This window comes from Gadus morhua, chromosome 9, assembly GCF_902167405.1.
Source record: "Gadus morhua chromosome 9, gadMor3.0, whole genome shotgun sequence".
NCBI lineage: Eukaryota > Metazoa > Chordata > Actinopteri > Gadiformes > Gadidae > Gadus > Gadus morhua.
In genome coordinates this window covers 11,263,421-11,288,439 of record NC_044056.1, presented here as the reverse complement: position 1 = coordinate 11,288,439, position 25,019 = coordinate 11,263,421, and the positions used below count along the sequence as shown (strand labels likewise).

Genomic DNA, 25,019 nt, shown 5'->3' with positions numbered 1-25,019 from the left:
GCCCCCATGCATGTGTTTGAGTTGTTTCCTGCCTATTGTGACGCTCTACTGAACAGAAGCTGGACTGAACATCCCTGAATACACCCTGACGAGAATCAACCTGGTTTGGTTGGCTCAGCCCCACTAGAACGAACAGAAACAACCTGTTTCTGTGAGCTCAGCCCCTCTAGAAGAACTAGAGGTGAGGTAGAACTGAGTCGATTAGTGGTAAAGTTCTCCCAGCCTCTGTTCCGTAGGACGCCTGGTCCAGGTAGATGCTTTTATTTTGTAGACATTTTGGGGGACTTGTGTTTTGATTTTGTGTGTCCCTTCTCTTCCCCCCACCCCCCCCCCCCCCCCCTCGTTGCCTTGTTTTTCTTTTGGTTTCTTTGTGTTTCGCAGAGCTAGGTAGCATACCGCCGGGTAAGTGCCATCATCAGTTGTTTTTCTCTGTGTCACGAACGCATGGAAGCCCCCCCACACGCCCCTCCACCCCTAACGATACCCTGTTAACACAAGCAGGCGCATGCGGTGCATCAAGGCTTCTCTCCATCTGTCTGCTGTACCCCCTCACACCACCCCCCCTGCCCCATACCCCCCCCCCCCCCCCCCCCACACACACACACAGTCTCTGCCCCCCCCCCCCCCCACAGCTGAAGGACTTTCAGGTCCTCTCTTCAGCACTGTGAGTGAGGGCAGACGCTCCGACAGGAAGTGACCACGTTGAAGTTTTCTCACCCCCTCCTCCCCTCCTTCCCTCCCTCTGATTGTCCCCCTGAAGGTCAAGGTCACCCCCCACTGACCCCCCCCCCACTTCTTCCTTCCAGTAGACTCAGGACTAATAACTATATCATTATTTAATTCTCTCGGTTTTCTTTTGCCTCCTTTCTTCTTTTTCTTCTTCGTCTCTCTCGTCCTCCATAATATCTGTGACCTCTGTGACCTTTGACCTCTTCTCCAAGCTGCCTTGGAGGACAACAGCAGCCCTAGGCTTTGGTCCTCAGGTCCCTCACTAGACCAGGTCTCTATTCAGACCAGGTCCCTGGCCAGACTGAGTCCCTAGCTAGATCGGGTCCCTAATCGGGTCTCTAGCAAGATTGGGTCCCTAGCCATACTGGGTCTCTAGTCAGACCAGGTCCCTAGCTAGACCGGGTTCCTAGTTAGACCGAGTTGCTAGCTAGACCTGGTCACTAGCTAGGCCAGGTCTCCATTCAGACCGTGTTCCTAGTTAGACCGGGTTCCTAGCTAGACCGGGTCTCTATTCAGACCGGGTCACTAGCTGGACTGGGTCACTAGCTAAACCGAGTCCCTAGTTAGACCGGGTCCCTAGCGAGACCGGGTCCCTAGCGAGGCCGGGTCTCAAGCCAGACCAGGTCTCTAGCCAGACCGGGTCTCTAGTCAGACCGGGTCTCCTGATCAGCATGGTTCTCGCCTGCTGGCCTAGCTCATCTTCACAGCGGCCATTTTAGATCAAGAGCAAAAAACAAAATAGATTCTACAAAAATGACAGTTGTGCATTTATGCCAAATGCCGCAAGAGCTTGCTAGTGCAATTGTGACTCTGCTAAAGAGCTCAAATTCTCAGGAGACTCACTCTTGACTTGTGTGTTGTTCCTCTCGGACAGAGAACGCAGACGACAGCAGCAGCGACGAGTCGGCCCAGAGTCCCTCGGCAGAAGGGAGGTGAGTTAGGACCGAGACCGGTCCGTCAGACCGCCACAGGATACAAAGGAGACGCATGTACCTTTACATTGACATTCAGGGCATTCAGCAGACGCTTTTATCCAAAGGGACTTACAATAAGTATTTTTTGTCAGTAGAAAGAGAAACAACAATATAACAAGTGGCAACCCATAACAATACTTAGGTTAACCCATTCCCCGTACACAACAAAGATAGCCAGGGTAAGATGCTACACAATGCTAAGTACTATTTTTAAGTGCCAGGATCTACATCAATCCACAAGTGTGTGCATGAAGTGCCAGGATGTAAAACATACAATGAAGTGCGTAAGAGGGGTGTGAGGGGGTAGTTCCAATAACGTAACAGTAACCTGTATATCCATACTCCAGACGTCTAGTATGTGAATGCGGGCGTGGTACCGATGAGAAACTTGACTCAACAAACAAACAACTCTGTTTTGCTGCAGCACCTTGGCTTCAGACCTCATGAAGCTGTGTGGGGACACCAGAACCAGGAGTAAGGTATGTCTGGTACCGTTAAGGTAGGTTAGGTCCCCCCCATTCCTTCTAGGGAGTGGGGGGGTCCCCTCCTTCCAGGGAAGTTGGCGGTGCAATGGGTGCCATAATTGTCAAGCAAACAAACAAAACAGTCTTGTCTAGGGGGATAGGAGCTGGCCAGTGAGCAGCTGGTTACTGTTTCCCTGAATCCATTCGTTGCCCAACCTCTGTCTCCTCCCCCCTACAGGCTCGCAGGCGGACCACCACTCAGATGGAGCTGCTGTACCCCAACAGTGACTCCGCCCCCGACACGCCCACCGACTTCTCCAGCCCCATGCTGCCATTGGCCGAAACGCCCGAAGGGGGCGGGGAGCTGGACTTGTCGGGCTCCTCTGTCAGGGACTACACTGCTCTTTCTCCTGGCTTCTCCTCTAAAATGGGCAGCATGTAAGTCCCGCCCCCCCCCCCCCCCACCCCCGCAGCTTGCTAACGCCCATATATGTCCCTTCCCGCTCCCTGCATGTTGATTTTTGCCGCCCTTTCTCCTGTCCCGTTGATTCACTAATGCTAGGTTAATGATAAGCTAACGTCTCTCGATGCAGCGAATGCGATGACGGCACGAACACGCAAACAATCCGTTGTACTGATTTGTATCTCCCCCACATTATTCTAATTTTTCCAGACAATAACACTATTACGATTGCATTTTTACGACATGCTACCTGCCAAGTTTACTAACGAACTCCCCGTTATGGCTTTTAAATGAGCTAACGGTACATAAGTTAGCTGAAAAGCGAATGCAGCTCTCTGCCCGTGTTGCTGTGGCCTGAGCTAGTAGCTTAGCACTAACGCTACACATCGACCGTGTTAAGTAACTCATGAGCTCGGAGCAGAAGGAGCCCTGTTAATGGCACGCGCTGACGGTAGGTCCCCGTTTTGGAGTGTGTTCGCATCCCACCATCACCATTCATCATATTTGTCGTGGCTTGTTGTGGTGTCCTCAGTTTGGTTGTCGTTTTTTATCGTGTGTGTGTGTGTGTAGTATTATTTTCTGTTGTTTATTTTTGTTTTGCTGTTTTTGTTGTCGTTTTGTTGGTGTCTGGTGTGTGTGGGTGACCTTTGACCCGCAGAGTGGTCAGCTCAGGGTCCCGGGCTCCGTCAGGGGCCGAGAGGCGGGCCCCCGAGCCGTCCCCGCTTTCTCGCAGGAAGACCTATGACAAGGCACAGGCCGCGTCCGACAGGGCAAAGGTCAAGGAGATCAAACAGTAAGCCCCTCCTCCTCCTCGCTGTACGCTTTCTCAGGGCCAAGACGCCCCAGATTGGGGCTCCCGGGCTCCCCAACTCTCCTACTACTACTACTGCTACTACTACTACTATTACTACCTCTACTACTATTACTACCTCTACCACCTCTACTACTAATGTTCGCATACAGTGCCTCTCAAATTAAGTACTCCAAGTACTCCAAAACAATAACCTAACTTTTATTTTTTTGGACAAGTGGTTGAAATATAAATATGCCAACGAGGAGAATCCGTGAAAGAGAAAACGCATCCAGAAAAATGTCGTCAGTTTCAGCAGGATTATATTTGAATGGGTTTCACCTCTTTGTTTTCTACTAGTGTACTAAGATAAGATATTTTTTGAGCTAAACACTAGACTAAAAGGGTGCAAATACTCACAATTTAGTGAGAAACATGGGCCTGTTCTTCATGTAACTGTTGGCAAATTTCTCATCACAACAGAAGCCCAACGCCAGGGGAGGGTCAGAGCATGTAGAGGTGAATCCCATTCAAATATATTCCTCCTGAAACTGACAACATTTTGGTGTTTCTGGATGCGCTTTCTTTTTCACTGATTCTCCTTCCTCAATTTTTTCCAGATTTACATTTCAAACACAGGTTTTTAATTTATTTTTTATTATCTGAGTACCCCCTCCAGTATTCCGAAGTACCCCAAGGGGTAAGAGTACCCCCATTTGAGAACCACTGCTCTAAACCTCTTCCTCTGGCTTACCCGCTCCTCCTGAGTAGCATGGTGTTTGGACTAAGGGGAACGCCTACGCCTGGTTATTCCACACTTAACACTTACCTGTCAAGTTCTGCACTGAATTCTTAATTGCTGCTCTTCCGCGACGCCCAGGGTGTTATAGTGGAAACATTAGCATAACGTTAGCTGTGTTCTTTCATTTATATTCAGTGTTCAACTTGATTCTCGAGCTCCGCTTCCCCTCGACAGCTGGAGGTCTGAATAAATCCTTCTTTCCTTTGTCACTTCTGGCTGAGTGAAAGAAGTTTCTAGTGGCAGAGAATCAGCTTTATTTTTTTCTGCCAAGCATTTTTCACACGCGTAAGGAATGTGACTCTGATGTTCTGAATTTGATTAATAAAATAAATCAACAGAAAATAATAATACAATAAAAAAAAAATATATAATTAGAATATTTCATGTTTGAGAGGTTCCGTGTCTGAACGTGGACCAACCGACTTGCGTCTTTGTCCCGCGGAACCGGATAGTTCTGGTCAGGTCTGGTCAGGTCTGGTCGAGTCTAGTCTGGTCTGGTCTGATCCGGTCCCAGGGGCAGGCAGGGGTAAACCAGGGTAGTAGTGGTGGGATATTTCAACAGACCGCTGCCTGCACTGCCTCCACAGCTCCCCCTGCAGGACCTGCTCTAAAAACCCCTCCTCATCCTCCTCATCCTTCTCCTCCCCATCCTCTGACTCCTCTTCGGCCGCCGCCCACTCCTGTTACCACGACAACGTGTTTAGCCGTCTGACAGGGCAGCTGGGATGCATGCCAGAGGAGAAGTAAGCAGCACAGATACGCTTGAGGTTAGCACGTTAAGGAGCAAGCTATAGAGAACAGTAGCATCTCAGGTTAGCATGTTAAGGAGCTAGCTATAGAGAACAGTCGCATCTCAGGTTAGCATGTTAAGGAGCTAGCTATAGAGAACAGTCGCACCTCAGGTTAGCATGTTAAGGAGCTAGCTATAGAGAACAGTAGCATTTCAGGTTAGCATGTTAAGGAGCTAGCTTTGGAGAACAGTAGCATCTAATGTTAGCATGTTAAGGAGCTAGCTGGGCTGAGGGGATACACACACACACACACACACACACACACACACACACACACACACACACACACACTCTACCTCTATGTGTTGCATATGTTAAATAAGCTGGATGGTATAACTCCATGTGATTACATTACAAGGCTTTAACCATGGAAGGGTCCAGGCAGGCAGCAACAGCAGGCAACAACGACAGACACTAGGACGCTCCACTCTGACTGAGGAACAGTCTGTCTCTCTGTCCTTCAGCGCGGACAGACGTCTCCACCCCTCGTCCAACGGCCCCCTCCTCCCCCGCTCCCCCCTCCCCCGCCCGTCGCCAGAAGTAGGAATCGGTTTGGTTCCTCAATCCTACCCACAATGCACCAGGTGTGAGTTCAGGCCCCGGGGAACGGATTCATCACACACTGCGGACTGTCCTCCCTCAAGGGTGTCATTCAACTCTCTGAATATATGACTCAAGTGCTGTCACTCGTAACCCACGGAGACCAGCGGTGCTGTCCATGGTGGTGTGACCACTGTTTCAACCCTGTGGTCCTGATCCGAGACCGGGCTCCACTCCTTGTTTTCACCCTCACCACGTCTTAACGCTATCTCAACGCTCTCCGCTGTGAGCGTGCGCTGGTCCTGAGGACGATGGAGGTGGGTCGGGGTTCTGCCCGCCCGACACAGTATGGGTCTCCCTCTCCGCTCTGCATGTCTCTGTGTGGCCCTGTGGGTGGTGCTTCACCTTGGTTTCTCCTGCTTCTCGCATGCCTTCGCTTCCATCCACTTCCTTTTCAGCCTCCTCCTCCCTCCCTCTGGCCGTGTGGTGCTGTGGTGTGCTGTGTGTTGAGTACTGACGTTTGTAGGTCCGCTCATCGATTAGCTTGTGACGCTCTTAAGTTGTGAAGTGTGTATATTCACTGGTGTGTCTTTCTGCCTGTGTGTCTGTCTCTCTGCCTTTCTGTCTCCCTCCTCGTCTGACTGTCTATCCCTCTGTCTGTGTATCTGCCTGTGTGTCTGTCTCTCTACCTGTCTGTCTGACTGTCTATCCCTCTGTCTGTGTCTTTATCTGCCTGTGTGTCTCTCTTTACCTGTCTCTCTACCTTTCTTTCTTTCTATCCCTCTATCTACCTGTCTGTCTGTCTCCCTGTCGCTCTGTCTCTGTCTCTCTGTCTCCCTCTCTGTCTCCCTGTCTGTCTGTCTCCCTCTCTCTGTCTCCCTGTCTCTCTGTCTCCCTCTCTCTGTTTCCCTGTCTCTCTGTCTCCCTGTCTCTGTCTCCCTCTCTCTGTCTCCCCTCTCTTTCTCCCTGTCCCTCTGTCTCCCTCTCTCTGTCTCCCTCTCTCTGTCTCCCTCTCGCTGTCTCCCTCTCTCTGTCTCCCCTCTCTTTCTCCCTGTCTCTCTGTCTCCCTCTCTGTCTCTCTGTCTCCCTCTCTCTGTCTCCCTCTCTCTGTCTCCCTCTCGCTGTCTCCCTGTCTGTATGCCTTTCTGTCCTCCGTAGGGGTATCATCAGCCCTGTGCAGGGCTCTAAGAGCAGCCGTCTGGCGGCTCTGCAGTGCGTCCACGTGGCTGAGGGCCACAGCAAGGCGGTGCTCTGTGTGGACAGCACCGACGACCTGCTGTTCACCGGCTCCAAGGGTAGGGGGCGCCACATCCACTCAGGACGTTCAGGCCAATCCTAAGGACCTTTCCCCTTCAGCCTTTCTTTGTTTCTTTGTTTCTTTGTATCCTTTATTCTTTCCCTATTTCTTTGTATCCTTTATTCTTTCTTACTTTCTTTATATCCTTCATTCTTTCTTTCTTCCTTTGCATCCTTTATTCTTTCTTTCATTCTATCCTTTATTCTTTCTTTTTTTCTGCGTATCCTTCATTCTTATTTCTATCATTTTTTCTTTCTTTCTCTTTCTTTCTTTCTATCCTTTCTCTCTCCTTCTCTCTTTCTATCCTTTATACTTTCTTTCCTCTTTCCTGTCTTCTTTCTCTTCCTCCCTCCCTCCCTCTTGACCATGTACAGTAGCTCCATCCTGTTAGCTCCAGTCTCGCCCCTACATTCCTCCCACACCTCCATGACCCCCCTCTCTCCTCTCTCCTCTCCCCCCTCCCCAGACCGGACCTGCAAGGTGTGGAACCTGGTGACGGGCCAGGAGATCATGGCCCTGGGGGGCCACCCCAACAACGTGGTGTCGGTGCGCTACAGCTCCAGCCTGGTCTTCACCGTCTCCACCTCCTACATCAAGGTGTGGGACATCCGCGACTCGGCCAAGTGCATCCGCACGCTCACGTGAGTCCCGCCGCCGCCGCTAACGCATCAAAGGCATCAAAGCGGACGTGGGATTAGAGTGTTTTGTTTGTGTGTGTGTGTATGTGTGTAGGGGGTGGGAGGGGGTTTAGTCTCCATGGCGACAGCGAGACGGCGTTCTACTCTGTGATCATGGAGTTGTTAAAGCTGTGTCAGATGTTGACACGGCAACACAACAAAGGAATCTTCTGAGTCCATTAAGGATAAATTGAGCGCTCTTGGAGAGTGGTTTTGTTAAAACGTGATGGCAACAGTGTTTAGCAAGAGCTAGTGGTAGCCGTTGGAGCTAGTAGTAGAGCTTAGAGCTAGTGGTAGAGGTTATAGGTAATGGTAGCGGTTAGAGCTTGTGGTAGCAGTTAGAGCTAGTGGTAGAGGTTAGTGCTAGTTGTAGCGGTTAGAGCAAGTGGTAGCGGTTAGAGCTAGTAGTAGAAGTTGGAGCTAGTGCTAGGGTTTGGAGCTAGTGGTAGACGTTAGAGCTACTGGTAGCATTCAGAGTGATTAATAGCAATTAAACTCATCAAATATTGAACAAATTCACCAGATATTAATATAAGATTAAGGTCAGTGTTTAAAGCCCTCTCCATGCTCCTCCCCATGTCCCCGTCCCCCCTGTCCCCCCAGGTCCTCGGGGCTGGTGAACGTGGGTGAGGTCTGCTCGGCCAACACCAGCCGCACCGTCACCATCCCGGCCGGCGAGAACCAGATCAACCAGATGGCGCTGAACGCCAGCGGCACCGTGCTCTACGCCGCCGCCGGCAACAGCGTCCGCGCATGGGACCTCCGCAGGTGACCGGGGGGGGGGGGGGGGGGGGGGGGGGGGGGAATAAAGGATAGAAAGAAAGAGAGAAAGTATAAAGGATAGAAAGAATAAAGGATAGAAAGAAAGAAAGAGAGAAGGTATAAAGGATAGAAAGTATAAAGGATGGAAAGAAAGAGAGAATAAAGGATAGAAAGAAAGAGAGAAAGTGTAAAGGATAGAAAGAATAAAGGATAGAAAGAAAGAAAGAGAGAAAGTATAAAGGATAGAAAGAATAAAGGATAGAAAGAAAGAGAAAGTATAAAGGAAAGAAAGGATAAAGGATAGAAAGAAAGAGAGAAAGTATAAAGGATAGAAAGAAAGGGAAAGTATAAAGGAAAGAAAGGATAAAGGATAGAAAGAAAGAGAAAGTATAAAGGAAAGAAAGGATAAAGGATAGAAAGAAAGAGAAAGTATAAAGGATAGAAAGAAAGAGAAAGTATAAAGGAAAGAAAGTATAAAGGATAGAAAGAAAGAGAAAGTATAAAGGAAAGAAAGAATAAAGGATAGAAAGAAAGAGAAAGTATAAAGGAAATAAAGGATAAAGGATAGAAAGAAAGAGGGTGCTGGAACTGACTGGTTCCTGTACTGACTGGTTACTGACTGGTTCTGTTAGTGAGTGGTTCTAGTTCTGACTGGTTCTGGTCCTGACTGGTACTGGTCCTCAGTGGCGGTTCTACGTCCAGTTACGCCCGGGGCATGACTATCTTCAAGCGGAGGGGGGGGGGGGGGGGGGGGGTTAGGTATCGTGAACCTCATTCCGTCTGCTTTCATTCCGTCTGCGCACGGCACCTTCTCAACGAGCAGGAGCTCCTGCAGCCAGGGGGCGCCAATTCGCCAATTCCCCACAGTGATATGATAGATAATAGAAAACCGCTTCGCAGCCCAGATTATTATTTATTTATTTACTTGGTCGTTCCGCCCCCCACGTGGCTTGAAAAAGTGCCGCCCCGGGCCACCGCCCGGGTGGCCCGTGTCTAAAACCGCCACTGCTGGTCCTGACTGGTTGTGGTGCTGCAGGGCTCAACGCTAAGGTTCTTTTCCACTTGCCCGGTCGGGCCTGTGGGTCTGAATTCTACTTGCTCAAAGTAAATTTTTACTGGCCCCAAATATATATCTTTTATTAGTGGTTATCAAATAACGACAAAGATTCAGGTAAATTGTTATATTTTGTCTTTATATTATCAGCTTTGTGATAACCACATTTGCCTCCGCGTTCTGTTTAGTAAAAAGAACCGGCAAGGCACCGGAGGACGGGTTATCAGCAGCCCGCCTAGATGCTGCTTGCTCTTATCGTGACACTCAAGCATCTGCTTTCTGAAAGATGACGTTCCTTTAAAAAACCAACCGCTTTTATCCGCCGTTGACGGGAACTTAAAGGGACTCTCACCTTTGTTGCATTTGAGAATTACAGCACATTCAAATCATCCCGCCTTCCTGCAATGCCCCACCCCCTAAGCGTTATTTTTTAGTACAAAACTAAGCGTTATTATTAGAGTACAAAAGTTCTAGACTCCCATGGGTTGTGTTTAGACTCCCATCGGTTGTGTTTAGACTCCCAGGGGTCATAATATCTACCAGGGGTCTAGTAAACAAGAAATTTAGCAGGTGGCTCACTGTAATTTTATGGGCTTCGTGTGATACCGTTTTGAGGCCCCATGTTGAAGGACAGTGGTCCCACTGAGTATAAGAAAGGTGTATGAGCATTACAAACAGAGTAGCGGGACAACGTAGCGTCTGAGTCCCGAAATGGGTCCCCTAATCGGACTGAATGGTGCGGTTGTTTGCCAACGGTCTGGAGGTCTTCCTGGAGCTCCAGATTGGCGGGACAACGTCGCGTCTGAGTCCGAAATGGGTCCCGTAATCGGACTGAGTGTGGCGGTTGGTTGCCAACGGTCTGGAGATCTTCCTGGAGCTCCAGAGTAGCGGGACAACGTCGCATCTGAGTCCGAAATGGGTCCCGTAATCGGACTGAGTGTGGCGGTTGGTTGCCAACGGTCTGGAGGTCTTCCTGGAGCTCCAGAGTAGCGGGACAACGTCGCGTCTGAGTCCGAAATGGGTCCCGTAATCGGACTGAGTGGTGCGGTTGGGTGCCAACGGTCTGGAGGTCTTCCTGGAACTCCAGAGTAGCGGGACAACGTCGCGTCTGAGTCCGAAATGGGTCCCGTAATCGGACTGAGTGGTGCGGTTGGGTGCCAACGGTCTGGAGGTCTTCCTGGAGCTCCAGAGTAGCGGGACAACTTCGCGTCTGAGTCCGAAACGGGTCCCCCAATCGGACTGAGTGGTGCGGTTGGTTGCCAACGGTCTGGAGGTCCTGAGAATCATCCAGGGGAGCGGGACCACTTGGCTTCTGAGGCCGAATCGGGTCCCCTTGTCGGACTGAATGGTGCAGTTGGTGGCCAACAGTCTGGAGGTCTTCCTGAGGCTCCAGAGGAGTATAACTCTTTGAGTCCGAGTCCGAGATGAGTCCCTTAATCGGACTGAATGGTGCAGTTGGTGGCCAACAGTCTGGAGGTCTTCCTGAGGCTCCAGAGGAGGGTAACTCTGTGAGTCTGAGTCCGAGATGAGTCCCCTAATCGGACTGAATGGTGCAGTTTCAGTACGCCGTGGACCACTTTGGTCTGCCATCGTCAGTCGCTACGGTCGCTACAGTCGCTACTCGCTACTGTCTGCCGTGGAATCAAAACAAACCCTCTAGTTGAGGGCGCGCCTTGATGACGCGGGCCCGAATGCGCCACAAGAAGCAGATGGAAAACCTTATATATCCATGCAGCAAACAGACAGGTCTGTCGGCCAATAAGGTCCTTCGGTCCGACGAATTTTATTGGTTGAAGTTTTCACTAAATATTATGAGAGTGAAATAATTGTTTGTTTTTACTCCTGGTGGGTCTGTCTTGCATATTAGAGTGTTATTACCTTATTAATACCAATTTAACCTTATCCAAAAAAAGTGTAAAAATGCAACAAAGGTGAGAGTCCCTTTAAGGCAAACCTTGCAGAACATAGTTGGTTATTCCTCCACATCCTTGAGTATAACCCAGGGGAACTCCTTCTTCCAGGATGCTTGAAAAGTTCTCTTACGCTTGAGCTCGTACGCAGCCATCTCCTAGTTCTTCATCAGCTGACTGCGGCGTGCCCGCTACCTGCCGGGAGTCTCGCGATCTCGATTTTGATTGGCCGAAGCAACATTCAAATAAAATCAAATAGTACACCAAGCATTACAAGCATTATCCGACGAGGGCAAGGAGAGGGGGCAAAATAATAACTTCATAGATGATCGTAAAAAAATAAAGTTCCAATTATTATTATTTTTTGCTTCGAGTCCTCCACTTGCCCGAACAGGCAAGCGGGTTGTCATAGTTACTTGCCCGACGTGGCGTTTTATTTGCCCTGGGACGTCGGGCAATCCTTATTGTTGAGCCCTGGGTACTGGCTGGTTGTGGTACTGGCTGGTTGTGGTACTGACTGGTTGTGTTACTGACTGGTTGTTGGGGTCCCGCCTGGTTCAGGTTTGCGTCGACGGGGAAGTTGACAGGCCACCTGGGTCCGGTGATGTGTCTGACGGTGGACCAGACGGTGAACCACCAGGACCTTGTCATCACGGGCTCCAAGGACCACTACATCAGGGTACGGCCTCCTTCAGGGGTCACGGGGTCAGGGTGGGGTCTGAAACGCACCGCCACCTGCTGGCTGAGGGACCAACCTTCACCCTGGAAATCGCATTTATTTCTGATTATTGTGTTTGTGGCTTTCTTTTGCTGCCAAATAACTGTGTGTGTGTCTCGATCTGTGTGTGTCTGTGTGTCTCGATCTGTGTCTATCTGTGTGTGTGTGTGTGTCTCTATCTGTGTGTGTTTGTGTCTCTCTCTGTGTGTGTAGCTGTTTGATGTGACAGAGGGGTCTCTGGGCAGCATCGCCCCCACCCACAACTTCGAGCCCCCCCACTACGACGGCATCGAGTCCCTGGTGGTCCAGGGAGATCTGCTGTTCAGCGGCTCCCGGGACAACGGCATCAAGAAGTGGGACCTGGACCGCAAAGACCTGCTGCAGGTACTGGGGGGGGGGTAGTACGTGGTCTCCCTCTGAGGGGAGGGGGGGTAGTACGGGATCTCCCTCTGTGTTCTCCTGTACCATGTGACCTGTACCATGTGACCTGCCCTCACTCTGTACCCTGTGACCCTCACAGCAGGTGCCCAACGCCCACCGGGACTGGGTGTGCGCCCTGGGCCTGGTGCCGGGCACGGCCGCCCTGCTGAGCGGCTGCAGGGGAGGGGTGCTGAAGCTGTGGCACACGGACACACTCGGGCCCCTGGGGGAGCTGAGGGGCCACGAGAGCCCCATCAACGGCATCTCCACCAACAGCAGCCACCTGTTCACCGCCTCCGAGTGAGAGAGACACACACACACACACACACACACACACACACACACACACACACACACACACACACACACACACACACACACACACACACACACACACACACACACACACACACACACACACACACACACACACACGCGCAGAGTCCCCCTCCAGCTGATGTGTTTTCTAACTCGTGTTGTGTGTGTGTTTTCCAGCGACCGCACGGTGAAGATCTGGCGAGCCAGGGGTGGTCTGGACAGCACCGCGGACGCGGCCGACACGGCCGAGGAAGTGGCCAGCAACTGACCCCCCCCTCCCCACCCCCCCCTCCCCCTGCACCCTGTTGACCCCTCCCCCCTGCCGAGGGGAACCCCTGAACAGTGGCCTGGGATGCCAGCGCTCTGCACTTTGAATCACCCCCCCCCCACACCCCCACACCCCTAACCTGTAGCCATGGTAACCAAGCCCACAGGAAATGTGAAAAATAAAGGACGTTGGCGACTCGCGACTCGTCTCGGCGTGACCTTGACCACGCCCCCTTAGTCTTAACGCAGATGGCTCCGCCCTGCTCTGCTCTGATAGGTTACGCCGCGAATGAAACGGCCCCCGTGTGTTCTCCCACCCCCCCCCCTCCCACGTAGACACCACTCGATACCACGAATGTCTGACTCCCGAACACATTGACCCCCCTCTGACTGACCGTCGTGCGTCTCGTTGACCGCGCCTGCGGGCCACGCCCACTGATTGTGAAACACGTATTAGCATGTAGAGAAGAGCCGGCCAATGAGAGGGCGCCGCGCAGGGCTGGGAGCTGGCTTTCAGCCTTAACCCCCCCCCCCTCACCCTTCCTCCCTCCTCCCCATCACTAATCAAGTAGCTTTACGAGAGAAGGAGACGGATCATCAACCCCCCTTAGAATGACCACCTCCTCCTCCTTTCCTGCTCCTCCTCCTCCTCTTCCTCTTCGCCTCGCCGTCCTCCATGCTGCAGCCCCGCCCACAAAGCTCGTCTTAACCGCGGTCCTATACACTGTACATCTGACCCATCAACGCTGTGTTTGTGTGTGTGTGTGCGTGTGTGTGTGTGTGTGTGAGTGTGTGTCCTCCGCTCCTCATCACGGGGTTCTGACTGTTGGGGTTCAGCAGCAGGGGGGGGGGGGGGGGGGCAGGGTCCGCTTATTGCCATAGCAACCCTACTTGATGTTCACAACAATTGTTTCCTCTTGGCAGAGGTCGCGGCCTTTGACCTGGCACTACAATGTAAACATAATGATGTCTCTCTCTCTCTCTCTCTCTCTCTCTCTCTCTCTCTCTCTCTCTCTCTCTCTCTCTCTCTCTCTCTCTCTCTCTCTCTCTCTCTCTCTCTCTCTCTCTCTCTCTCTCTCTCTCTCTCTCTCTCTCTCAAAAAACAGTCTTTTCATTGAATGTTGTGGTTGTGCGACGGTACATATCTACTGTTATCTGTAACCAATGTATTCAAACAGCCTGATTGTGTGGTAACGCCCCCCCCCCCCCCCCCCACACACCCAAAGAGGACCCGAAGGAAGACTTCAGCCTTACTTCAACAGTCTTACAGACGGATTCGCCGGTTGGGCGGCCATCTTGAGTGTGTTTCCGTTCAGCCGCTGTATTCTCTCACACTGGACGTTTCTCCCCCTCCCACTTTCTCCAGTTTTAGTCGTTGTTTGAAGATGGCGGACTCGTAGTGATTCTAATGTCAGATGCAAGGTTAATAAAATGTCATCTGTCAAAAACTGTTGCGTTGGTCTTTGAGTCCGACTCCTCGACTCCTTAATCGGGACGGATCTGAGATTATCGGACTCCAATCACGGTCATATCTTGTCCTCATTACAATACTGTCAATAGCCACGCTAAAATGTTATTTTGGAGTGACTTATCAGTTTTGCTATAAATTATGATATTTATGTATTGTGTATATGGCTGGCCACATTGTCGGTCTCGAAATCGCTCAAATTCTACACAATAATACGAAAAACCTTTTTATTTTTTTTATTATTTTATTGACGTGTGGCAGAATGGCCACATGGGGGCAGTGGTGGGCAGTGTTAGGCCGTCGGGAACACAGCTTTAACGGGCTCAGGCGGAGAAAATGACAGGTCAGGTCGACGACCTGTCATTTTTTGAAGCTTGAAAATAAACAGTAATAGGTGACCACATGAGGTGGTTGGATAAGGAATAGGTGAAAAAGCAGATCAATAATAATAACCTACATCCAAGGTGATTATTATTATTATTGGCGGTGACGGTGAATTCGGACTGAATGAATGTTCCTGAATGTGGTAGGGCACCATGTTTCCTTCAAACGCAAGATGCACTTCTGCCTCCCAATGATCCATGTTGACGTCGGGGTTTGTAATCATAGCCTCCCGGAGAAAGACCCCAGGTGTGCCGGCCAGGTGGTCCGTCACCGTCCGTCCCCGGTCAGGTGCTGCACCAGAGCCGGCGTGAAATCACCTGTCACTGTCAGTGATTAATGTATTATAGTTCAAAAGCACGCACGCGCACACGCAACCACACCAGCACAATACAGATACATACATACTTACAAACACACACACATACATACATAGTACAAACATATATTCACCCATACATACATTCATACACATACACATACCCCCCCCGCCACGAACCACGTGTCTTTTCCCGCCCTCTACTCGCGCTACCAGGCAGCCAATCCACGACACGCGCGGAGCGGCATCTTGAAAGCGCGAGGCTGACTGCGCGCAGATGCGACGTCGTCTTGCCGTTCGTGTCCCCTCGCGCAGTCACGGCTCGCGCCTCCTCTCGAAGCGTTCCATCGCATCGTTTACGTTCCGCTCGTGTCCCCGGGAAGCGGGAAGGGCGTGCGCAGGGATTCGTTTCCAGGACGAGGAGCTGCGTGAACATGGCGTGCATCGGGGACTTCGACCCCTTCACCGCCGCCATCCCGGCCACCAAAGTGGAGCTGACCGTGTCGTGCAGGTGGGTGACCTCTTGTGTGTGTGTGTGTGTGTGTGTGTGTGTGTGTGTGTGTGTGTGTGTGTGTGTGTGTGTGTGTGTGTGTGTGTGTGTGTGTGTGTGTGTGTGTGTTCCGGTGATGGACTGCTCGGTGGAGGAACGGGATAATCCAAAGTTCGCTCCGTACAGCCTGAGCTGTCCAGAGTGGTTGATGGACCCCCGTAGGACAGCTCCGGTAGAGGAACGGACCCGACGGGGGGCCAGGGGTCTATGGAACCCCGGCCGTAGCAGAGTTGTTCCGATAAGGGGTCCAGACCCGACGGCGGTCCACCTCATGTCTCTAACTGACGGTTGTTTTGAGACGGTTCCTCTGTGTTGTGTTTGTAAACCTATCGGGATTCTGTCCAACCGTTGCCTGCCTTGATTACCGTTTTTTTTTCTCATTTGATCCGTCGTGTGTATATTTGATGAACCCGTGACCTGGCCTCTGGGGAGAGAGTCCCCCGTTACGTCCTCAGTCCTTTCAACGCCACATTCCTAAAGATGCTGGCCATAATTTTCCCTGTGTTAGATGAGCTGTTCCCTGTTAGATGAGCCGTTCCCTGTGTGGGATGAGCTGTTCCCTTCGTCAGGATGATCTGTTCCCTCTGTTAGATGAGCTGTTCCCTGTGATGAGCTGTTCCCTGTGTTGAGCTGTTTTCTGTGATAGATGAGCTTTTCCCTGTGTTAGATGTTCCAGTGATGAGCTGTTCCCTGTGATGAGCTGTTCCCTGTGATAGATGAGCTGTTCCCTGTGATATATGAGCTGTTCCCTGTGATAGATGAGCTGTTCCCTGTGATAGATGAGCTGTTCCCTGTGGTGAGCTGTTCCCTGTGATGAGCTGTTCCCTGTGTTACATGAGCTGTTCCCTGTGTTAGATGAGCTGTTCCCTGTGATGAGCTGTTCCCTGTGATGAGCTGTTCCCTGTGTTGAGCTGTTCCCTCTGTTAGATGAGCTGTTCCCTGTGATGAGCTGTTTCTGTGATGAGCTGTTCCCTGTGTTAGATGAGCTGTTTCCTGTGATGAGCTGTTTCCTGTGATGAGCTGTTCCCTGTGTTAGATGAGCTGTTCCCTGTGATGAGCTGTTCCCTGTGTTAGATGAGCTGTTCCCTGTGATGAGCTGTTCCCTGTGTTAGATGAGCTGTTCCCTGTGTTAGATGTGTACCCTGTGCATCTGAACAGCCTCCAGGAGCAGCCTCTATTAATAGCGCCTCCTTTTGAAGCAACCACTGATTGGTCCTTTATGAAGCCAGGGATTGATCCACTCCTCCCCGGGCAGCGACCCACCGACCCGCCGCTCCGCCGCTCTTAGTGTCTGCTGCTTAAGAAGATTGAACACAAAGGATAATCGAACCGGGACCGGTGCTATAATCAGCCTCATAATGGAACCCAGTAGCACTCAGCCCCCCCCCCCCCCCCTCCATTGGCCCCATCTCAGCGACTCTCTGAAGCGGTCGTGGGTTCCAGTCCCCCACCACGGCCCCACTGTGTCCAGTCACCAGCAGGGTAGATATCGGAGAACTCCATCGATTATCTTTACACTTTACAGTAATTCTTCTTTTGTGGCTCAAAGTCTGTTTCCAGTGTGTGAAGACACGGTGATATGGTGTGTGGTGTATAAGTGCGTGTGTGTGCGTGTGTGTGTGTGTGTGTGTGTGTTTGCGTGTGTGTATATGTGTGTAGCGGCAATCCTTGTCTCTGAGTGGTCGCGGCAGATCAACACCAGTAATTCTAATTATAGATATCTAAAAATATAATTCTTACAGTAGCCTAACAATCAAATCTGATGAGGAAGCTTGGACCGTTAGAAGCTAAAATAGGCATGTGTGTGCTTGTGGTTCCTGCGTGTGTGTGTGTGTGTGTGTGTAGGCAGACAGGGAAGGCTGGGATTCCCTTTCCTAAATATACACCCAGTGACTTGATGATGACCACACTGTGGACGTCTGAGCTGCTCCACAGCCCTGCTCTCTCTTGCTCTTTCGCTCTCTCTCTCTTTCGTTCTCGCTCTCGCTCTCTCTCCTTCTCACTGTTACTCTCTCTCCTTCTCGCTCTCTTTATCTCGCGCTCTCGATAGCACACGCACGGACACACACACACACACACACATGCACTCTTCCGTTTCACTGGGGTTCGACAAGCACCATGTGTATTAGGGCTGGGTAAAAAGATTGATTCATCAATGCACTGCAATTAATTTGTTCTCGATTCAATTTCGATTCAGAATTTTCGATTCAGAGTATGCCTAAATGTACATGCCATACATTTGTGTACATTTGTCCATGTTATGATTATTACTTTTATGCTGCAAGTTTAGCTCAGGAACAATACTATACAATGGGGTATTCCCTTTTTGCTAGTTAAAGCATGGTTAATTCAATATAAAATGGTTAATTCTAAATAATATTTAGGTATTTTTGTCATCTGCACGTATTATGGAATCGATATCGAAGCAATTGGATCAATATCGAATCGATTCGATATTGAATCGAATGAAAACCTAAAGAATCGAATTGAATTAAATTATGAGGTACCTGGCAATACCCAGCCCTAATGTGTATATAAACACACACACACACAACGTGTACTATGTATACACACAAACAAGTGTATCTACACACATAGTTTGAGTTTGACACTTTGAGAGAGAGAGAGAGAGAGAGAGGGAGTGGGAGAGGGAGCGAGAGAGAGAGAGAGGTGTAACCTTTAAGCTTGAAAGCAGACAGGAAGGGTTTCCTTGTGGGGCCGGGCAATGTCCTGTGTGGGTATTGAACACAGACCTGCTGGTCGATGTGTGAGGGGTGAGACACCCCTCTCCTGGAGGGGGGTGGGATCTGTCCGTTGACATGGTGCTGAGGAGGGCGGTGGTGCACTTGTGGATGGAGCACATCGCCGTGTCAACCCCTGCTATTCGTGGCATTCACTGAGGCCAGGTCTGGCCGGGGCTTTTATTGTGGAGGATTTGTCTGGCAGAACTTCCTGTTGTAAAAGCTTTGGTTTGAGTGTGAGAAGGACCTTGATCAAGTCTGTTTCTACACAGGTTCGGTTATCGTTGCTGATTATTACGCATATTTTGACTAATTCACGTTAGTTCTGATGTTATTATTTTGTCCCTGACGAGACGGATAAATCGCACTACAGTAGTTATGTCTCATCACCTTTATTTCACCACTTACAATGAACCCGCTGCAGCAAGGATATCCTACTTAGGCAAAGCTAAAGACACTAAAATCAAGTAAGATGTAATGTTTACCTGTACCTCGTAGTATGTTTAAAAAAGGATTCAAATAGAAGTTAATAGCAGTTAATTCAAACGAGAAGGATCCTTCCAGAATCAGTCTGCAGGTACGCACAGGTCGCCTCTCTTGAGTGTTACCACGGCAACAGCCTTGGGGGGGGGGGGGCCCGCCGGCCTGTTGAGGGGGGCCCGGTGGGGGTTACGGAGAGCGGTTCTGTTAATGAGTTTGTGGAGCGCTGGTCGGGCCTAATTAAAGGTGCGGTATTCCCGCCGCGGCGTGGAGACGCTAGGCTAGCGTTGGGCGATCGCTCGCGGGGGCGGCCATTTAAAACTGTATTTACGTTCTCGCACACACAGAATACAGGGACAAAAAGTGACACTTAGAGAGATTTTCACGCCTTGACACAAATGTCAGTTTTTCCTTCTAATGTTTTTGACGCTAAGCAACGCGGGGCTGATCTGCATCTCGGAGAATTCGGGAAAAAGCTGTAAAAGAAAAAAAGTACCCAGAAAAAGCGTTGTCACTGAATAATGGATGAACAACACTGGCAGCTGAATAATGCAGAAAACAGCTAACACTTAGCAGCTCTCACTTCTAAATAAAACCCTTTTCGTGCCCTCTGCCTTGTGGCCACAAGCATCACACTCTGAGAGGTTCTGGCTTTTGTCTGCGTCTAATCGATTGCCGGAGAACCTGCCAATCACAGCGATGCCTCGTCAATAAACGGCCGTTGTAGAGGTCAGAGGTCCATTGTGCTACAGGGTCCCCTTCTGACTCGGAAGGATTTGCAGTTGCGGGAGATGAATGGTCTTTTATCCATTCCCAACATAAAAGAAACTCTCATTTCAGAAGTTCTAGCTAAGCCTAATGCCATATGTTAAAATACCTAAGCCTCTTGTGTGTGTGCACGTGTGTGTGCATGCGTGTGTGTGAGTGTGTTGTATGTGTGAGTGCGTGTGTGTCTTGGTGGCTGTGATGTAACGTGAAGGATTTCAAATGTGATTCCGGTGTTGAAGTGGAGCCGTTGTCCTGAATGTTTGATGAACAACTCTGGAGGAAAACCACCCAGAGCGCACTGGGTCTGCCCATACAGGGGGAGGGAGGGATGGGGGAGGGGGAGGTGAGGGAGGGAGAGAGAAAGGAGAGAGAAGAGAGGGGATTGAAGCGAGAAGGGGGGAGGAGAGGGGAGGAGGGGGGAAGGGGAGATGGGCGGGAGAGGGGAGGGATGGGAGAGAAGGGAGGAGAGCGGGGACGGAGAGAGAGGGGAGGAGGGGGAGGAGAGGGGAGGGGGGAAGGAGAGACAGGGGAGGGGAGAGGGAGAGAGAGAAGGGATGGGATGGGAGAGAAAGGGGGAGAGAGGGGAGGGGAGAGGAGGAAGGAGAGGTAAGATGGAGAAGAGGAGAGTGGAGGCGGGAGAGGTAGGATGGAGGAGAGGGGAGAGAAGGGAGGCTTCTTAAAGAGTTGAGCTGTCTTGAACGACCATGCGGGGGCAGCTGGATGCCCTCAGGTAAACATGAATCAGAGAGACACACACACACACACACACACACACACACATACACTCAGAGCAGGGATGCTGCTTGTCGTTGACTGTTCTCCCTCTCCCGGTTCTCTCTCCCCTCTTCTCGCAAATCAATCGGGCTTCCATCATTTGGTCTCCCCCTTCTCCTTCCTCTCCCTCTCTCTCCTCCCCGGTTCTCAGCTAGTATAGGAAATGCCCCAGCCTGTTTACTGCTAGTATAGGGTAAAACAAGTTTACAACTAGTAAGGCATTCGCATGAACACACACACATGCACACGCACAGACACATCCATTTCCACCCAAGCATGCATGCACACGCACGCACACACATGCATAAACAAATACATTTGCACACAAGCAGTCATTCACTCGCTCTCTTTCTAAGGACGTATTCCACATCTAGCGATGCTTTGATGTGTTTTGGTATTTAGGGGGATTTTGTCCTGAGTTGATGTTTGATGTAATACTGTGTTTGATGTCCCACTCGTGTCATTTGTAAATCTTTGATCTTAAAAATTACAAACCTGTTTTGTCTGCATTTGAAAGACAACTCGTCTGCATCTTTATCCAGAGATTCTGAGCGAGTAGTCCAGAGTTACGACACCGCAGACCGATGTCGTGTTGAAGTTCGGAATATTCCATCTTATTTTTCCGTCTCATGTTCAACGTTTGTCTTCAGAGAGCACATAGGAGAAGGTGTGGATGATGTAGTCTGAGGCTCTGGGGTCTGACGAGGTGGAGGTCCTAGGATCTCCTAGGAGAAGGTGTGGATGATGTAGTCTGAGGCTCTGGGGTCTGACGAGGTGGAGGTCCTAGGATCTCCTAGGAGAAGGTGTGGATGATGTAGTCTGAGGCTCTGGGGTCTGACGAGGTGGAGGTCCTAGGATCTCCTAGGAGAAGGTGTGGATGATGTAGTCTGAGGCTCTCGGGTCTGACGAGGTGGAGGTCCTAGGATCTCCTAGGAGAAGGTGTGGATGATGTAGTCTGAGGCTCTGGGGTCTGACGAGGTGGAGGTCCTAGGATCTCCTAGGAGAAGGTGTGGATGATGTAGTCTGAGGCTCTGGGGTCCGACGAGGTGGTAGTCCTAGGATGCAGCTGGAGTCCTGTTGGTGTGTTCCTCGTGTCGTTCCCGTAACAGACGTACCTCCTCCCGATGAGGAGAACGGGGGAGTCCTCTCCTCTCAGAAAGGTTCCGGGTTCAAACCCCAATGTCCGCAGTCAGTCTACCTTCAAGCCCCCTTAAGCAAGAAGCCCTACACCTGGTCCTTAATGTACCTCAAGAAGCCCTACACCTGGTCCTTATTGTACCTCAAGAAGCCCTACACCTGGTCCTTAATGTACCTCAAGAAGCCCTACACCTGGTCCTTATTGTACCTCAAGAAGCCCTACACCTGGTAAGGCTTGTAAAGGACCAAGCCCTACAGAAGAGGTGAGTAGGTAGAGGAGGAAGAGGAGGAGAGCAGAGCGTCTGAGAGGAGAGTAGGTAGAGGAGGAAGAGGAGGAGAGGAGTAGGTAAAGGAGGAGCAGGAGGAGAGGAGAGGAGTGGATGGAGATATGAAATAAGATGGGAGCACTCAGCGGCGTTCTTCCGCTGGCTCCCGGTTCCCCGGGTTCTTGGCCTGACTCCTGGAGTCACGTGAGGGAGCGCCCCGGGTTGTGATGAGAAGTGGCAGCAGTGGAGCGGGGGGGCTGACGTCACCCCACACCGCCGGACTGCTGGGAGCGCGCGGCCAACCGAGCGTGCTCAGACTAGGGCGTGCTCCTCCGTGCACGCCACGGCCTACACCCGCTGACGTAAAGCTCTGGGTCTCCCTCCGACCGGAACATCCTGCTGGGTGCTTTGGCTGCGTGTGCGTGTGTCTCTCCGTCTGTCTTTTCATTGACTGTCTCTATTGCTGGCGCTCTAGCCCTCTCTCTTTTAGTTTTTGTCTCTCTCTCTCTCTTTTAGTTTCTGTCTCTTTCTCTTCCCGGTTTCTCTCTGTGTCCCTCTCTTTCGTGTCTCTCTCTGTCTCCCTGTCTCTGGGTCTCTCTCGGTCTGTATCCCTTTCCGGTCTCTCTCTTTCTCCCTCTCTCGGTCTCTAGCTCTGTCTCTCTCTTCACGGTCTCTCTCTGTCTCCCTTTCTCTTGGCCTCTATCTGTCTCCCTGTCTCTTTCTGGTCTCTCTCTGTGTCCCTCTCTCTGGTTCTCTCTCTGGTATTCCTGGTCTCTCTCTGTCCTCATTCCCATTCCGTGTTGTTCTGATCGTGTGGCTGTAGCCCGCTCTGTGTATCCTGTATGTGGCTGTGCTGCCGTGGTAACAGCCAGGCACGGAGCATCTGCTCAGCCTCAGCACCACCGTCCGGCACGTGGAAGACCTCCCACCAGTGGAGGGGATGACCCAATGGGAACGGCATTTACATTTCATGGCGTCCTTCGCTGTTGCTGCTGCAACCTCCTGCTTTTTCTCCTCCTCCTCTTCTCTCTCCTCCTCCTCCTCCTCCTCCTAACCCCTACCTCCTGCTGATTCTTTCCCCAAGGTGCTTTAAATATGAATGAGCTCGACTGAAAGCTGAGCTTTGAAGTCGTCTTCGAGTTGCCCCATGAATGATGGGATGGAGTAGTAAGAAGATGGGAGGCAGAAGAGGAGATCGGCTGAATGCTCCTCAGGGGAAAGACAGATTGTTCAGCTTTAATAGTCTCTGTATTTGACAGCTGTTGTCAACGTCTTTCTGTTGTGTTGCAGAAACCTGCTGGACCGAGACACCTTCTCCAAGTCAGATCCAAGTAAGCAAGTCGCTCTCCAAGCATGAACACGCACGCATTCCCCCACAATACCCCCACATACATGCAGTTACAAACACACACGCATTTAAACAGAGACAATTACACACACGCACACACATGCATGTACACACACGTACGAGCGCGCTCACGAAGTGCGCAGACACACACACACACACACACACACCCTCGCATCACGCATGCACAGACACAAGCAAACGCACACTTACTCATTCGCATACACACACACACACCTTCACACACACACCCACACCCCCCCCCACAAACACACACCGATGTACGCACACATGCAAACATGAAAATGCTGCAGCCATCTTGGTTTATCTCTGTACTCCAGAGCTGTTTGTACTTGACTGCTATTGTGAGCGCATACAGCCTGTTTACAACAGCCAACAAACACAAACAATTACAGCTTTACAGTAAAACCGCAATAGTGTTTGTGTGTGTGTGTGTGTGTGTGTGTGTGTGTGTGTGTGTGTGTGTGTGTGTGTGTGTGTGTGTGTGTAAGCCTTCGTGGCTGCACATATTATACAATATGCAACATAATTGCATGCACACAATGTACGCCGAAAGACACGCTGCTCCCTGTGGGTGAATCAGTAGAGGTCCACCTACGTCCAGGGTCCCTCTCTGGCTCCTGGAGAGAGGCAGCGTTAAAGGGGCTGTAGGTGAGATTCAGGAGCTCTTTTATTTCAGTGTAATTAGTTAGAAACACCCGAGCCATCTGCTGGCTGTTAGTGAGTGAAATGCTCTGTGAGGAGATCCGCTCTGGTCGACTGCGCCGGCCTCTGTATGAGAGTCTGAGACCTTCTCAACTGTAGACCGTTCCCGGCTCATCTTTCACCAATCGGGGCAACTCTTCCCTTATTGGTCAGGGGAATCCCTCCCTTTTGCCAATCAGTGGTGCGTGAAATGCAACGCTTCTCACTGGCGGGAAACAGAGGGAAGGAGCATGTTTATCCTGTCGTTTATGTTTATCCTGTCTTCCTTTTTACAACTTTCGAATACTACCTACTGCAGCTTTAATGTTAAGGAGCATCAATAGCAAAATAAAAAGAGCCGATCGTCTCCACGGTGACCCGGGGCGATCAATGGATCCACTGGTCAGAGGAGCAGAACATACAAAGGACTTGAGGTAGAGGACGAGGAGTTGGAGGACGAGGAGCAGGAGAGGGGGAGTAGGTAGAGGACGAGGAGCAGGAGAGGGTGAGTAGGTAGAGGACGAGGAGCAGGAGAGGGGGAGTAGGTAGAGGACGAGGAGCAGGAGAGGGGGAGTAGGTAGAGGACGAGGAGCAGGAGAGGGGGAGTAGGTAGAGGACGAGGAGCAGGAGTGTGGGAGTAGGTAGAGGACGAGGAGCAGGAGAGGGGGAGTAGGTAGAGGACGAGGAACAGGGGGAGAGGGGAGGAGGGGGTCTGAGGGGAGAGGAGCTAGAGGAGGAGGAGCAGGAGAGGGGGAGGTAGAGGAGGACCAGGAGAGGAGAGCGTCTGAGAGGAGAAGGTAGAGGAGGAGCAGGAGGAGAGGAGAGGGGGAGTAGGTAGAGGACGAGGAGTAGGAGAGGGGGAGTAGGTAGAGGACGAGGAACAGGGGGAGAGGGGAGGAGGGGGTCTGAGGGGAGAGGAGCTAGAGGAGGAGGAGCAGGAGAGGGGGAGGTAGAGGAGGACCAGGAGAGGAGAGCGTCTGATAGGAGAAGGTAGAGGAGGAGCAGGAGGAGAGGAGAGGGGGAGTAGGTAGAGGACGAGGAGTAGGAGAGGGGGAGTAGGTAGAGGACGAGGAACAGGAGGAGAGGGGAGGAGGGGGTCTGAGGGGAGA

General features: G+C 51.1%; 2 protein-coding genes across 7 annotated transcripts in view; both read left to right on the top strand.

The window, feature by feature from the left end:
* Positions 1-14,024, top strand: part of kif21a (kinesin family member 21A) — a 56,357-nt gene extending 42,333 nt beyond the window's left edge. For 3 of the 6 annotated variants that reach the window (XM_030365230.1, XM_030365229.1, XM_030365233.1), the window contains exons 23-34: positions 382-402; positions 1,604-1,661; positions 2,128-2,182; positions 2,406-2,605; positions 3,289-3,423; positions 6,712-6,848; positions 7,317-7,491; positions 8,131-8,295; positions 11,815-11,932; positions 12,185-12,355; positions 12,492-12,691; positions 12,887-14,024. In XM_030365230.1, coding sequence (XP_030221090.1) covers positions 382-402; positions 1,604-1,661; positions 2,128-2,182; positions 2,406-2,605; positions 3,289-3,423; positions 6,712-6,848; positions 7,317-7,491; positions 8,131-8,295; positions 11,815-11,932; positions 12,185-12,355; positions 12,492-12,691; positions 12,887-12,977 — 1,526 coding nt within the window. In that variant the 3' untranslated portion in view covers positions 12,978-14,024. Of the gene's footprint in view, positions 1-381; positions 403-1,603; positions 1,662-2,127; positions 2,183-2,405; positions 2,606-3,288; positions 3,424-4,809; positions 6,228-6,711; positions 6,849-7,316; positions 7,492-8,130; positions 8,296-11,814; positions 11,933-12,184; positions 12,356-12,491; positions 12,692-12,886 lie in introns of those variants that run through there. The other 3 variants (XM_030365232.1, XM_030365234.1, XM_030365235.1) reach the window with 3 other exon arrangements.
* A 1,352-nt stretch (positions 14,025-15,376) lies between these two features.
* The window catches only part of LOC115550349 (copine-8), a 49,574-nt gene continuing 39,931 nt past the window's right edge, over positions 15,377-25,019 (top strand). The window contains exons 1-2 of the mRNA XM_030365286.1: positions 15,377-15,655; positions 23,151-23,191. Coding sequence (XP_030221146.1) covers positions 15,579-15,655; positions 23,151-23,191 — 118 coding nt within the window. The 5' untranslated portion in view covers positions 15,377-15,578. The remainder of the gene's footprint in view (positions 15,656-23,150; positions 23,192-25,019) is intronic.